We start from the raw sequence: 14,769 nt of genomic DNA, 5'->3' as shown, positions 1-14,769 counted from the left end.
CGCGCGATATTAAGTACGGCAAGAGACCCGGGCCGCGTTGATTAGGGTGACAATCTTTGTCGCCGGCGGATGAATGGGAGATTCGGTCACGTCACAATGGGCCGGCTACACGCGGTTTGCGCTTGCGTGTGACCATCGCAACAGCTGATAAGTAGGGCGGGCGCTTCAGGAGTTAAATCCCTTGGCGTCACGGTGCGTCTGTCTGCGTGGTTTTATCAGGTGTTGACCATGTGGCCGTCTAGTCCGCGTCTCGCGCTCGATTGGTGTGGCGGTCCGGCCCAGCGATGTCCGCATCGGCCACCGATCTGGACGATCTGCTCGAGGAGGTTGGCCGATTCGGACCGTTTCAGCTGTGGCAGTGCACGGTTCTGCTACTCCCCGTCGTCTTTAACGCGTTCTCGAATCTGTGCTACGTTTTCACCGCCGGAGATCTCCACTATCGGTAGCTATACCCACCCCGGGGTCGGTCGGTTAGATGGGGGCCTCATTGTCTGGTCGTTCTCAATTACAGATGCCACATTGGCCAGTGTGAAAATGGAACCGCAAACGAACCGTACAGCCCGCCCTGGCTGACTGCAGCGGTCCCATTCCGTGACTCCTCGGGAACGAGCGTTCCGGCCAAATGTGAGCGTTACCAAGCGCTAGGCTCCCGGGACGAGCCCGAGGGGTTTGTTTGTGATGCGCACCACTTCAACCGGAGCGCCATCGAACGGTGCAGTGAGCTGGTGTACGAGGACCCAACCGAGAGGACGATTGTTAATGACGTGTGTAGTAGGAATGCGAAGGCTCGTTTGACTCGCGCTAACGCCCTTCTTCGTTACAGTTCCAGCTCACCTGCGACGAGAACCGATGGAAGGTCACGTTGGTCGGGACGGTCCACAACATTGGCCAAGTGGTGGCCCTCGTCCTTTCGGGGATCGTTTCCGATCGCTTCGGGCGCCGACTCACGTTGCTCCTGAGCGTCGGTGTTGGGTCGTTGCTCGGAGTGGCCCGATCGTTCACCACCGGGTACGGTTCCTTTATGGCGCTCGAGTTCCTGGAGCCCATTTTCGGTTCCACCAGCTACACGACAGCGTTCGTGCTTAGCCAAGAGCTGGTGGAACCGAGGCTACGCGTCATCGTCAAAAGCACGGCCCTGGTCACTTACGCCCTGGCCGAAGCGGCTCTCGGCGTACTGGCGATGCAGTTCCGCAACTGGCGCACCCTGTCACTGGCCGTGTTTGTTCCGGGGCTCCTGTCAATCCCACTCCTGTGGACCACCGTCGAGAGCCTACGGTGGTTGCTAACGAAGGGACGCCACCGGGCCGCTGTCCGCATTCTACGTCGGGCGGCCAAAGCCAATGGACGGCCGCCACCTTCGGAGCGCCTTTTGGAACGGCTGGCCCACCAAGACGACCGAGAAGCGAAGACGGAACAACGGAAGTCGTTTCTTCAGCTGCTCGCCGAAACGTGCCACCACCGGCGATTGATGCTGCGGATTGTGAACTGTTCCTTCTGTTGGTTCACCAACGCCATGGTGTACTACGGGCTGACGCTGAACTCAGTCACACTGGCCGGCGATAAGTACGGCAATTTCATACTCATCACGCTGGCCGCCGTACCACCGGCGCTCGCTATCAACTGCATCCTGAACCGGTTCGGTCGGCGGAAAACACAGTGTGCTTCGCTGATCCTGTCCGGCCTGTTCTGCCTGCTGACTCTGACCGCCCTAAAAGGTACAACCGAGCCGGCGCTCCCATCACCCGGCCCCGGGCATTAATGCGAGACTCTCGATTTCAGATATCACCTGGGTGAACGTATCCCTGTTTCTGCTGAGCAAGATGGCAATCTCCCTGTCCTTCTCCACGCTCTACATCTACACGGCCGAGATTTTTCCCACCAACCTGCGGCAAAGTTTTATATCGTTCTGCTCGATGGTCGGCCGCTTTGGCTCGATGGTGGCCCCTCAGATGCCGCTCCTGCAAACGATGTGGGCCCCACTACCGATGGTCCTGTTCGGGACGGTCGCTGTGCTGTCCGGGTTGCTGATTCTGGAGTTTCCCGAAACGACGGGCAGGACGTTGCCCGACACGCTCGAGGATGCCATCCAGTTACACAAACCGACACCAGCGAAATCGGTTGAAGAGACACAACTCGATAACTCACCTGAAACGAGAGGAATGAAACTTGAGCCACGGTGATCGAATTACAAAAATATTCAAAATAATCTATTTAGTTGTTATCGTTGTTATTGCGACTATTTCTGGGGGTGGAAATTTTCTATTTCCAGCTTTCCACGAACGCCAGCGGCAGTGAATAGTTTTTACAACACGACTGCCTTTTCTCTAATAACGTTACCGTTCGAGACTCGATTCCCGGTCGGTGGCCACCTGCCTGGATACCCGGTGAATTTGGGTCACGATCCCCCACCCGGGTTGGGACGCACGAATTCCCACGGCTGCACTTTGGGCGAGTGTGATGAAAAAATTGTTTCCTTTTTCCGCTCGCAACAATGAAATCTGAAGGCAGTCAAGAGTGGTTTCGGGACCCCGCAACCCCGCTGTCAGTTGCTTTAAGCCTACACAGCCTACTGGATCCGGAAAGTGACGTCCAAATCTCTCGCTCTCTCCCTTTCTTCACCTCCCGGGGCCGTTAAGTGAGATGCGAACAAAAGATTTGTTTCAGCAGGGAAAAAAGGACCCTCCACCGGATTCGGCTCTTCCACCGACCAACATGCAAACTGTGGGGAATCTTCGAACCAGAAACCAAGTTTAAAGCCTTCTTGGCTCCGATCAGACACCGAACGCGAAAGATAGGCGAGTTTCCTAGAGCGCTCGGAAATGATCTCGAAAGATGGCTGACAATGGCTGACGGAGAAGGCGGAGAACGAAAACAAAAACGGCTGATTTATTGCTTTGGGACTTGGGGGGCTGCTAGTCAGCTTAACGGCTTAAATGACGGTGGGAATTCAGAGTTTCCGTTCAGGTTTTCGCTGCGCGATTAAGAGGTTCACTGAGAGCCTCCTCGAAACCGAAATAAAGTCGCACGAAACAAAATATTCGACTTTCCCGGTGGCTTCTGTCAAATCAACTGACGTTAGGTGGATGTTTGTAGAAACGCCGTCAAAGACTCCTTTGATGGTACACTAAACGTGAGGTGGAAACGGGTTCGGATTGAAACGTCCGAAACGATCCGATTCGCTAATATGCGCTCGTAAATGGGGCGAATATAGATTACCGATCGTGCCCGTGTCTAGATGAACCATCCGGCCAACCGGTGCAATGGTCAGATTAATTGGAAACACCAGCACCAGCACATTCCGTATGCAAAAACAAACGTCGAAAGTCATCGCGAAATAAGAAATTGGTTATTTTCCCCTCCCCGACCAGATATCTGCATCGTGCGAGCGCCTTGCTGGCACTAAACTTGTCCCAGTGGCCAATAAAAAAGACCCTCAGCCAGCGAACAACTATCGAACCGCTGTCAGCAACTGTACCGTGCATGATGGCAACCACCGATGCCACCGACGAGGACGAGGACGATGATGGCCACATGGGTTCCGGCGCGAATGGCAAAAAACGACAGCGAAACTCAAACGCCTCATGCTTTTATTTGACAAACAGTTGTGCCCCCCAGAACAACACAGAATTGAAAACTTCGCCATTGGCAACCCAACGGTCCACCCGCGGCGGGTTGTGTCCCGGCCAGTGTGTCCAATTTGGTGGCGCTCGCGTTTGGCCTTCACATTTTTAGCACTCATCAGTTCCGTGCGCCATGTTCCGGTCCGCTCACACAACTCAAACACGGCGAAGCGAATAAATATGGCCTGCGACCGATTTTATGGCAAGTAAAAACAAACGCCCCACCAGCAACGGAACAGGAGGCCGGATCGACCGGGGCATAGGTCATGACGACCGGCGGCCTCTTCAGCCGGGAACGAGCATTGCACACGCCGCAGAGCAACAGCATACTCCGGCCAAATAACAACAACAGGGTCGCGGCCGCCCGAGGAGAGAGTGCCAAAGGACCGAACAAAATAATCAGATATTTCCCAAGTGGAGACAGTGGCACTCCTTTTTTACGGACCCGGACCCGGAGCCGGAGAACAGAACAAATCATCCGACGTTCGACAGCCCAAAAGCGGGTTGCTACCGTATCGGCCGGTCGGCACATTTTCGGCGGCCCCGGATGTTTACATATACGCACGGGTTTCCCCGGGTGGTTCGTGAAATTCGGAATTCTCGGAGGTTTACTCGGCAACTTTTGAGCTTTTCATTTCGTAAACATCGGCCACCGTGAACGAATATTGCACATTCCAAGTTGCACCAAATATTGGCACAGTTTCTAACTCTTCGGTTCGGGCGCAGCGTAACAAAAGTATTTGCCAACTGCAGCTGCGTTTTCCAGCTGATCTCGAATTGTTTCAGCAATAGAAATAATAATCTAGTTTTTGTTTGTGCCAAACGAGTCCTACGTCTCGGCGGTGCTTTAATTCCAACGAAACCACGAATGGCACCAGATTGAGGCACCCTTCGGTGAAACAGTAAGCTTCCATTGGCTTTCTGTGGCTCCACGGGAAGCTTCATTCCTTTCATTAGACATTACACAACCCGCTACCGTAATCCTTTCTGTTCTGAGCCGTCTTTCCCCGGCCCGTAGTAATTCATTTTCGCCCGCTGAGAGCGCCTTCGCTGGATTTCTTATTTATTCGGATACGCAGATGCGCGTGTGACGCGGCACGCACACAAACAGCAATCGGCCAGCAGCAACATTGTGATGATTAAAATAAGGGTGGATAATAACAGTCGTAATGACATTATTAAACGTTGCCACGAACGCTGCTGCGATCTGTTCCGGCGTCGTCGTGAGCCGGTTGTGGTAGGTGTCCTTCAAACGGCCCTCACCAGCCCATTGTTTCCTCAACCGGTCCTTGACCATCATCCTGTCCTTTGTGGGACGGAGTTCTCCGGAGCCCGGAACGCCTGTGGCTCCGGTGGAGCTTTCTGAAACTCGCCAAGCGAGAGTGCCGTTGGAAAAACCCTAATCAACACAAAGCAACGGTCCGAGCGCCGTTGGGTGCCGTGGGACCGTGAAGCACTCCTCCCGGCCGCCGGCTCCCGGGAGCCCGGTGTGAAGGGATAACGTTGGTTAATCAACCAAACAATGAAATTAGTTTTTGATACGAGAGATACGGCCAGAGAAGTTATTATAATGCGAGAACCTTTGAAGTGTGCTTTCGCACACCGCACTGTAACCGGGGCCGATGTCGGTGCCGGAAGTCGGTGGGACAAGCTTTCATCATCCACACTCTAATCCTGCGCCCGAACTCGGCGGAAGCCGGAGCGCCGCTTTGAATTTGTGTTTCGGTGTTAAAATAATGATTTCATCGAAATAGAAATGTTTCATTCCTGATGCTTACGGTGAAAGCGCCATTAATGGAACATAACTCGATCAGGGGGCCATCAACCGTTTTACTGTGCATAAGCAACCATCCGGGTTGCTGGCCGTTCCCGGTGAAGCGCTGGTCACGACTATTTAGTGCATTGTCCACGGAGTGGCCGGAGATGTTTAAAATTTTGCACCTCAAACGAAGGGCTCACATTTCATTCGAGCAAATTTCCAAAAATTGAGCTCGTTAGGGATCGCTTTACAAATTGCCGGGAGCGAATGGAATAACCGAATTAAGTGCTGGTTTGAGTTTCAATGTGGCATAATTTTTTTGAATTTCCAATTGGGCGTTGGGCACGTAAAATTAAATCTAACGCAGGCCCCACAGGTCGTGTCGCCCCCCCCTGAATTGCGGGTTCGCCATTCAAATCACAAACAAACAACCAACCGGTCCTGGCCACAAACGCGGACACGCAAACATTTCAAAATATTGTGAGCCCCGGAGAACGGGCCCCAGTTGCCGCGGTGCAAGAATAAATAAACCGCAACTGTCAGTTCCGATCAGCCACCGCCCCGTTTGCGTTTTGGGGCGGGTTACAAGCAGAATGTTGAGCAGCATGTCCAACAAGCGCCCTTCACCAGCGCCGGGTGTAATGGGCCGACAAGGGGTCGAGTGGCCACGTTTTTTCACTTGTTTCAATTATTCATTATTAGATAGGTATAATTTAGGGGACGGCGCACCCTCCGGGGCCCGGTTCTGTGGTTTATTCCGGTTGGAAATAAATGCACTCAGTCGGGGTGATAATTTTGCGCACGAATCCGCACGGCTGGTCGGCTGGTGGTGGCCGCGCTGGTGATTGCTGTTGCGGTTCGGTAATTGATGGAGACGCATGGTCGCCCGTAATCTCTCGCGCTTCGGAGTGCTTGTTGCTTGTTGCTGAATTCATGCGGAAAAACGAGCGTGGCCGATCGTTGTCACTCGAATGCCACACCGCGCACGGGCGCTGGAGATTACCGAGTATTTTTGCAATTAAAACTGACACGGACGACTCCGGGTGATTATGGGAGCTTATCCCCGTGCGGGCCTCCCCCCGACACGGTGGCCAATGGGTTGTAAGAAAATTATATTTTGCTGCATGAATAAGCCTACACGAACGCCCGGTTAGCGGGAAGCCAACAGATCACCACGGTGCGCCCGGGGGACCCCGGTGCCGGCCCACACGCTGGCCCACGGAATTGATTACATTTTCATTTTCCTGATTTATTTTCCCGGCCGGACCCGTCTGGAATATTTAATTGATTTGCCCGCCCTCGTGGGCCGCCACAGAGAGCCGGACGACCGGGCCGAACCCTTCTCTTCGCAATGGATTAGACACGGAATCTGGTGGACCATTTACTGCCTCCTCTCCCTTTTTACTCTCCATTCCGAGAGCCACGCTGATTGTGAACAACAATTTCGGTCGATCGGCGTGGTGGCGGCGGTGGAAAATCAATTTAGCCATTACTCGGACCCCGAAAGGCCACCGATTGAATCAAAATTGGATTAATTCGAAAAATAAAGTCAACACCCGCCCTCGAGGAAGACGCCAGCAGCGAGGTTTGCAGTTGCCATAGAAAGCTCGTTCGCCCCGAAACCCGGTCGCCGGCCGGTCTGTATTGACAATTAAGTGCAGGTGGTAGACGAAATTTCTTCCACAAACACCGTCCGTCGACATAAAACGGGGCCGTTCGTCAAACCAAACACCGGAACCGGGCCCCTGATGAACGTAAAACAAACGCCCGCCGACCGGAAATTTGCAACAATCCTGCGCTCGGCCACACCCATCGAACGGTGCGCGGGCCATTTCCGGTCGCTTTTCGACTCGGTGAGGCGGCGTGAGAAAAGCCGTAAAGTTCGGTCCGGGGCCACGCTGGTGGTAATAAAATCAAATCACCCCGCAGAAAATTAGGGTAAAAGTCTGGGTAGTAATCCAATTTTTACCACTCATGCGCCTCAACCGGCCGACGGCCGACGGCAGAGACACTCCCGTACACGCGCGGCGAGTCCTTCAGGCCGATCGTTAACAGACCCGATCGGTCCGGAGTGTACGGCAACATTGGAAGAGGTTGCTAATCTACATCCGGAACCCATTTCGGGACGCTCATCCGAAACGAGCCGGGGCCGCATTTCGGATTAGCCCCCACCCACCCACCAAACCCAGCTGCTGATGTGTTGGTGCGTGAGGCCGCTAGACCACAGCCCAGAATGTTCATCACATTTAAGGGCGTCCCAGAGGGCAACGAAAAAAAACTGAAGATAAATAAATCGAAAAACTTTCGCCCCGAAACTCCCCGAAGAAGCATCCTTTAAAAAAAAGCGGCGCTTGGGTCCGTCCGCTTGGGAAAACATTGGCATCGAGGCCCGGTCGGTCGGTCGGAGTTATCGAGAGCGCGATGGAAACTCGAACGGCGCGGGGCCAAAATTGAAAGTCGATGATCCTTTTCCTCGGCTTCGGCTGTCCTCGTGCCGTCGTGTGATTGGGATGCATGGTGCTGGAAGTAAGTCTAATCCCCCCCTCGGGCCGGCGTCAGCGGGAGCATCCGAACGATATCACAAATAGAGCGGATTGTTAAATGATGAAGACCTTTTTTTTTGGAGGGTGGCCCAGGACCCACCCCTGGACCAGGGAGATAAATCGAAAGGAAATGTTGCGTACAATACGCCCCGCGAAGATGTTGAAAGCCAACCTAAAAAGAGAGAGAGAGAGAGAGAGCGGAAAAGAAACATAACATTGCTATCTCAAGTTCGGCCCACAATCCTGGGGCGGCCCAGTGCCACTCGAAATGCACACACAGTTTGCAGTGAGGGAAAAATATGTGTGGACCACCAAAACCCGTCTTATCAGTCCATTAATGGGCCCGGGCCGGTCGGCAAGTGCTCGCTTTCGGTCCCACCCGGCTAGAGAAATCCTATTAACATAAATTGTGGCTTTGATAAATACGGTATCTTACGGTGCTCCCAGTCCCGGCCTACCATTTTAGTTGCGGGAACTTTGGGGTAATCTTTGCGTTTGATGCGTTTCGCCGTTCTCTGCCTTGTCCTATCGGAGTTCCAATCACAAAGTGTTCTCTTTTCGTATCTTTCGCGGTTTACATCACTCACTTATGAAATCAGCAGTGGTTAAGATTCAGATTGAATGGCACTCGATCAATGTGTACTTCGATGACAACTAACTGACGCGCGATTGAAGTTTAGAAATTCGATTTCCATTCGAACATGTTTGTAGTATGGCTACTAGATCAATTTAGTCATCTGTCACTGTGAACCAACGGCAAACGCTATAAAAATTTGTCACAGTTATCAAATTATCCTAAAACACACGAAACCACTATATAGACGAAGCTCGTCCGCAAATCACCGATACCGTATCACCAAACATCCGTTTCTATTGAGCATGATATCTCTCACTGATTGATTGCATCTCATTGGTTGATATATCTCACAGATATCGAACCTAATCGCGTTTTTGCTTGATCAATGGCTAATGCGTCATAAATCAAACTCAACCTTATCATCAATCCCGTTCGGCGGAAGCATCCCCGAGCATGGTCCGATCCTGCCCGTTATCGGCTGCACGGAAAACTCGACTGGGATAGGTTCGGGATAAACTCTGGATGCTGGGCCGCGCGGTCGGCCCGAAAAACGTTTTTCAATCAACTTCCTTTCCCCAGCTTTCCTCGAGACCTCAGGTGTATGTGTGTTTGTGGGAGTTCCTGTCGGCATCGTTAATATTTTAAGACGATACGACCACCCCTCCCCGTGTGCGAAAACAAACGATGCCCGTGCCGGCACCGATCGATAGGAACCTAAACTTTTAATTAAGATAAAAATTCATCGCACGTCTCCAGGCCCGGAAAATGTAGGGCGGTGAACTAGCTGTGTGCTGTGCAGGCATTTTCCACCAGATTCGGTTTCAATTATTTTAGCCTTCGAAGAGAATATTAATTTTGCGTGCGTCCGCTGAAACTTGATCAATTTTCGGGCAACCCAACGGCGGCACCGGATCATGCACCGGATCGCTTTCTCTCTCTGGGTTTGCGGTCGCCGTGCGGTTTGAAGCCACTTTTCATTGCAACCGAGACTACCACTTGAAGGTGGTCTTCGAGTTCACGGATTCCATTGTTCAGCCGTACTCAGCGAATCCGAATTACATCCGAAGCAAACACAAGCTTCACAGCTAAATCCCCGTGGTGGCCGGCGTTTGATTAATTTATATCCCGGGAATCTTGGGCGCCACGCCTTTCTACTTCACGGGTACTGCCAAACAGACGGGGCCCGGGGCCGTAATCAGCGATCAGAAACTAATTAATTTGTGCACACGCCAGTCGGTGGCCCCAGTAAATGCTTCGTTCCACGAAAAGTGCGATTAAGTCCGTGGCGCTCCGGAGTACGCGTCTTGGCACGCAGCGGCGGATTAGGTAATGAATTTTAATCCGTATGCTTTGGCAACAATATTTTCGGCACCGACCCGTTCTCCCTGTGGTCGTTTGGCAATGAAATTCAAATGACGTGTGTCTGCGTGTTTTCGGGGCGTCGATTCCTGAAGTCCCACCATGTACGGGGCCGTTACTTTCCCAGGGCACGAGGGCTAAAATATGTAGTCCGACAGACAAGCCAGAGCACCCCACCGCTCACTGGAGCGCGCCCTTCGATCGACTTTCCGGACTTTCTCTTTTGTCCTTCGAAGAGCGACACCTTCCGACAAACACAAGGAAATTGGGATTGTTTGGCCGGATGCCGGGGCCCAACGATGTCACGTACGACGTGCGCGTTTCGTATGCCAGCTTCATCGTCTCCGAAAAACGTCAAATGGCTGACAGTAATGAGAATGACAAAGTGCCGCTATGTGCGCACCATACCAGATGTGGGCCGGGAAATTAGGTCGCCCAGAGCGAGTTCCCACCCAGCGGTGAGGACGACCGTTAAGGCCACCGAGGACGGATCGAAATCTTCGGCCGGCAACAATTACATAAAATCTTAAAGACGAACACTTCAATCAGAGGCCCACTCGGAAGCCACTCAAATGCCAATGTTTGCTCGACCACGAAATTCCCAGCCGCCCCCCGGGAGACGCTTTTTTAAACATTAATGAATTCCTGTTACGCTTGAAATACGTGTGACACGTGAGCAAACAAGCGCCCCGTGGCGCCTCCGCCTGTCCGGGCGTGAAACTCAAACAATCCCGCAACGTGCCCGGCGATGATGAGCGCCCGAACGCGTCGCCTTTGACGCATTCTCTCACTCAAAAGCTCATCACGATTACACGATGTCGTATGTTAATTAATTTTTCCCCCCCTGGGGCGGTCCGCTCCGCTCTTTGGCACCTTCCGGCGGGTTGGTTGTGGTGTGGTTGCTAAAGTTTGCCGCTCAAACACTGAGGTGATACATCCTTCAATCAGGTGAATGTCAGCGGTGGCTTCTGACGGGATCAGCGTGCCGCAGTGCCGAGTGGCCTACACACCCGACAGCCGGATGACTGTACCTGATACCGACACCTCAGAGACACACCGAAATCTCTGCGACACAATTGAAATATGACACGCCGCCGCCCACCACGGTTCATCGATTCATTTGGAGTGGCCTATTTCTGGTGTCACGACACCAGCGACAGGATCTGGACAGAGCCATGCCGTCTGCTACGCCGCACTATTCGCGACGCACGCTCGCTCATACGCAGGAACAGAAAAGCAAGGCCATGGTAAACATGCTGTCTGTCCAGAGGAATCAGAAGAACGCAGAACCTTGACTTCCCGGGCACGTTCGTCTCATATCAACAATTATAGTACACTGCGCAAAAATTAATGCCTCACTTCCGGTATCACCAGCGCCGTCCTTGACAATAGTCACCGAGAGCGCGCCCTGCTGGGGCGTGACTGGTCCTTGCTTTAGCCGGTGACACCGTAGCTCCGGCCACGGAGATGCTTTTCGCTCGCTTCTAAGCCGGTGTCCTGTCCCATCAAGATTGGATTACAGTCGAACGGTATCTGCTGGTGGGAGAGACCGGTGGGGTTAATTTACATAATGCTCGATTTGCGTGGCGACTGTCGATAGTTACCGACAGTAGTTGGTGACTAACGAAGTATTCAGTTCCATTCTTTTCTGTCCCCACGGACACGGATTATCGGCGTCCAATCGTCGTTTCTTATGCAAACGCTGTTGATGAAATAATTTAACTTCTCCTCCGTTGTGTTCGTTCCGTTCCGAAAACAATAGACAGCCAACAACGATCCCCTAATAACATTTAGCCGACAAGGTTCGCTTATTGATGGAGGCATCGAAATCGATGTGGGATACGTGAAAAGCGCTATCATTTAGCTCGGGCCAATCGTTCGATTGTGCAACTAATTAAAGGCACACTTTTTGTGAAGTAATCGAATAAAATTTAATAGCACGGCCGAGTTCCATTTTCCAACATAAACTTCGCGTGTTTGCACTGCAAACAGTCCCTAACCGGTGCGCCAGGAATCGAGAACCTTGTGCCATCTCTTGACGTCAGTGGTGATTATTTTGCTTTCAACGAATTTCGATCATCTTTGCAAAAGCGACCACCGACCGAAGCGAACGGTAAGCAATTAAAATTTCCACCAACGCGCAAAACGAGTGAACCGAGAAAAAGGCGGATCGAAAGACCGTGTGGTGCTGACGATGACGATGCTACACAATGTTATCGTTCGTGACGTGTTTTCTACACGTCACGGCACCCCGCCGCAGACGATGGTCAAACCTCCTGGGGCGCTAACAGTGAAAGAAAACGGAATGGCAGCAGCAAAAAAAGGAAACTTCCTGAGGGATACTTCAGCGCCAACACCTTCAGCGCGCACCAATTGGGACGGCAAAACGGCACATACAACAGATTTTGATTTACTCTTTCGTGGTGCGTTTCTCGTGGTCCACCGGGAACGATAGAACAGTTGCTCCTGGTGCTCCTTTCTTCATCGCCGCGAATGCCATAGGTAATTGCGAGTTTGGCAGCCAACACCAGCGGAAGTGCCGGTGCGCCGGCGGAAAACTAGAACATCATGGTTTTCGTCCAACTTTTCTTCCCCGATCCAGGATCTTGAAGCGCGCTGAGAATTGACAGCAATCGTATCGAAGCGGGAACGCGGGGGGGTGATCAACGTATTGGCAGTGGGGGAAACACGGGAAAAACAGAACTCCATTTGGAACGAGACCGTGCGGAAGCGTATTTCTCTAAACGGGGCCAAAGCAAAACGAGGAACTGAAACATCGAGTGATTGGAGCTTTGGAGTTATTTGTTTTCTTTCTACAAAACTCACCACAGGTTGCTACGCGAGCTACTCGAGAAACTGTAGCAAAAATGAAAACATCCAAACTCAGCAGGCTGCCCAAGCCGGACCTGTGCCGGACGAGCCACCGCAGGAGAGAGACTCACGCTCGGACAAAAGCCAAATACACTTTGGCCGGAACGATTCCGGGGGCCATTTTTTGCCTCATTTGGTCAGATATTGAATTGCACACTGTAAAACCGATTACTCTGCACTTTTCGCTAGAAGAACGGCCCCGGACGCCAACATGAGTCTAGAAATATTCTTATTTTGATGCTTTAGATTGTTTACGCTCGAATTGATTGCCAAGGTTGCTCAATTGTCATGTTGAAATCATACCAAGGTTTGTAAATAATTCAAGGTAGGTAGATAATTTAAGGTTATTCACAGCGGAAATCGAAACCTTTCAAATTAATGACTTCGTATAGAGCTTTTAGAATTCAGTGGGAGAATATATTCGATTTTTTTTCATATTTCCAATATAAAAACAACAATGATTGTATTCACGATTGGTTTCTCGTTGATTTCGTAACATTGTTGTCGAGTACGGGGAAACAAAACATCAAATCTGTGTTCCTAGTTGCTACCTACGCTCGTAGCTTCGCTCTGCCAGTTGCGAATAGAAGCAACTTCCAGATAACAATTCTTCCCTCAGCAACTTCTTGTTCACCCAACTTGTTGTATGTCAGTGCCACTGTGCGCCATTGTGCCTGTTGTAGGAAGTTTCCCTCAGTGTGGCACGTTTTCTTTTCTGAATAGTTGAAACCGCGATACCCGATGGCGGCGGCTGGCTGGCGGTGAGCCAGCCATCACTATCCTAGCCGGCAGCCGGAGCAAGATAAAAGTGGAAAGGCTCAAGGAATCATCCGCAAGGCGCACAAAAGACGACGTTGAGATTATACAACAGCTGGTTGACAAGCCGCACCAGGTTTGCCATGCGACCTGGAGTTACTTGCTGCCACCGTCCCATCTAAATCACGAAGCCATGCATCATATCTGTGCCGGGGCCTTATCGTTTGTGAGTAGTGCCACCGTGAGAGCAACCACTTGGCATCGTAGACTTCCCTGTTTCTGTGTCTGTCTTCGTTCGCCAAGCGGCGGCAAAAAATCGCTCCTACGCTGATGGATGGGATAATGGAACTCGTTAGACTCGTGTGGCCCCGGATATCGTGGGCAAGGATCTGCCGACGGCCCCCCGCCAGGGCGCGTTCTTTGCAAAACTAACCTTTCAATGAGACGTCTGCGGACTTGTTTTCCTTTCGTCATACATCCTGGCACTTGCACGGCCCCGGCCACTGTAACTTGTTGTCGTTTGATGTGAAGGTAGCGGCAGCGTTCGAGGTACAATGTTGCACGCGGCACCGAGTGCAACCACCGTGGTCCGACCGTGGTCACCAGGATGCTAAAAAGGGAAAACGATTGCGATCCATGAGGCACGTCGGCCGGATAGGCGTAGGCCAGCCCCAGCAGCGCCACGTCCCAGAAAGGTTGATTCATAATCGCTGCCGTGGCTATCCGACGAAGCAGCGTTTGCAGTGCTGGCTCGGGAGATTAAATCCATAATTCATTCGCCCGCCACCGTAGCCTTGTGGAGCGACATAGGAAGCGTCAGAGGAAATGGTCCCCTAGGGCAAGTCTGGGCCAACCTGAGGTCAAACGAGACGACACAGTAATGGCCCTGGCGGTCGGAAATCCATCATACTAAATTCACCCTCCTGTCAGATGGAGCTGCGGTTGAAATTTTGCTTACAACCGTCCGAGATACGTCCTGTCGGTCGGGCCAGGGTCGTTAGCTTTGGCCCCGCTTCACTTGGGGCCACTACCACAGAAATGGTCCAATGTTTTCGTACAATTACACACACGCTAAACATTGGGAAAAGGAAAGTCCACAAAACATGTGATCAGTTGTGATTCGGATCATTGAACCCATTGCCTGTCTGTCCAACCGAACGCACACGCTTCCGGGGGATGGCGCTATTTACAAAGGATTCGTCAACCGGGTTCATGTTATCGGGTTTACCGAAATGTATTTTCCAACGGATCAAACATGTCTACCTTCGCCACCTTCCGTGAAGA

The 14,769-nt window shown here is 52.0% G+C and overlaps 1 protein-coding gene across 1 annotated transcript; it reads left to right on the top strand.

Annotated features, from left to right (window-relative positions):
• The first annotated feature begins 273 nt into the window (after window positions 1–273).
• LOC131211585 (organic cation transporter protein-like) lies at window positions 274–2,180 on the top strand. The gene is made up of 4 exons (XM_058205114.1): window positions 274–442; window positions 512–764; window positions 824–1,715; window positions 1,780–2,180. Exons 1-4 carry the CDS (start codon window positions 285–287, stop codon window positions 2,178–2,180), a joined length of 1,704 nt encoding a protein of 567 aa, XP_058061097.1. The 5' UTR covers window positions 274–284.
• Window positions 2,181–14,769: the final 12,589 nt, after the last annotated feature.

Source organism: Anopheles bellator, chromosome 2 (genome assembly GCF_943735745.2).
Source record: "Anopheles bellator chromosome 2, idAnoBellAS_SP24_06.2, whole genome shotgun sequence".
Classification (NCBI taxonomy): Eukaryota; Metazoa; Arthropoda; class Insecta; order Diptera; family Culicidae; genus Anopheles; species Anopheles bellator.
The sequence above is the reverse complement of the archived record's forward strand: the minus strand, read 5'-3'. Positions and strand labels throughout refer to the sequence as shown.

Excerpts from the sequence above, each read along its gene's own strand:
- LOC131211585 (XM_058205114.1), top strand. The coding sequence starts at position 285 with ATGTCCGCATCGGCCACCGATCTGGACGATCTGCTCGAGGAGGTTGGC. Across the intron at positions 765-823 it reads AGAGGACGATTGTTAATGAC|TTCCAGCTCACCTGCGACGA; the intron begins GTGTGTAGTAGG and ends TCTTCGTTACAG. Across the intron at positions 1,716-1,779 it reads GACTCTGACCGCCCTAAAAG|ATATCACCTGGGTGAACGTA; the intron begins GTACAACCGAGC and ends TCTCGATTTCAG.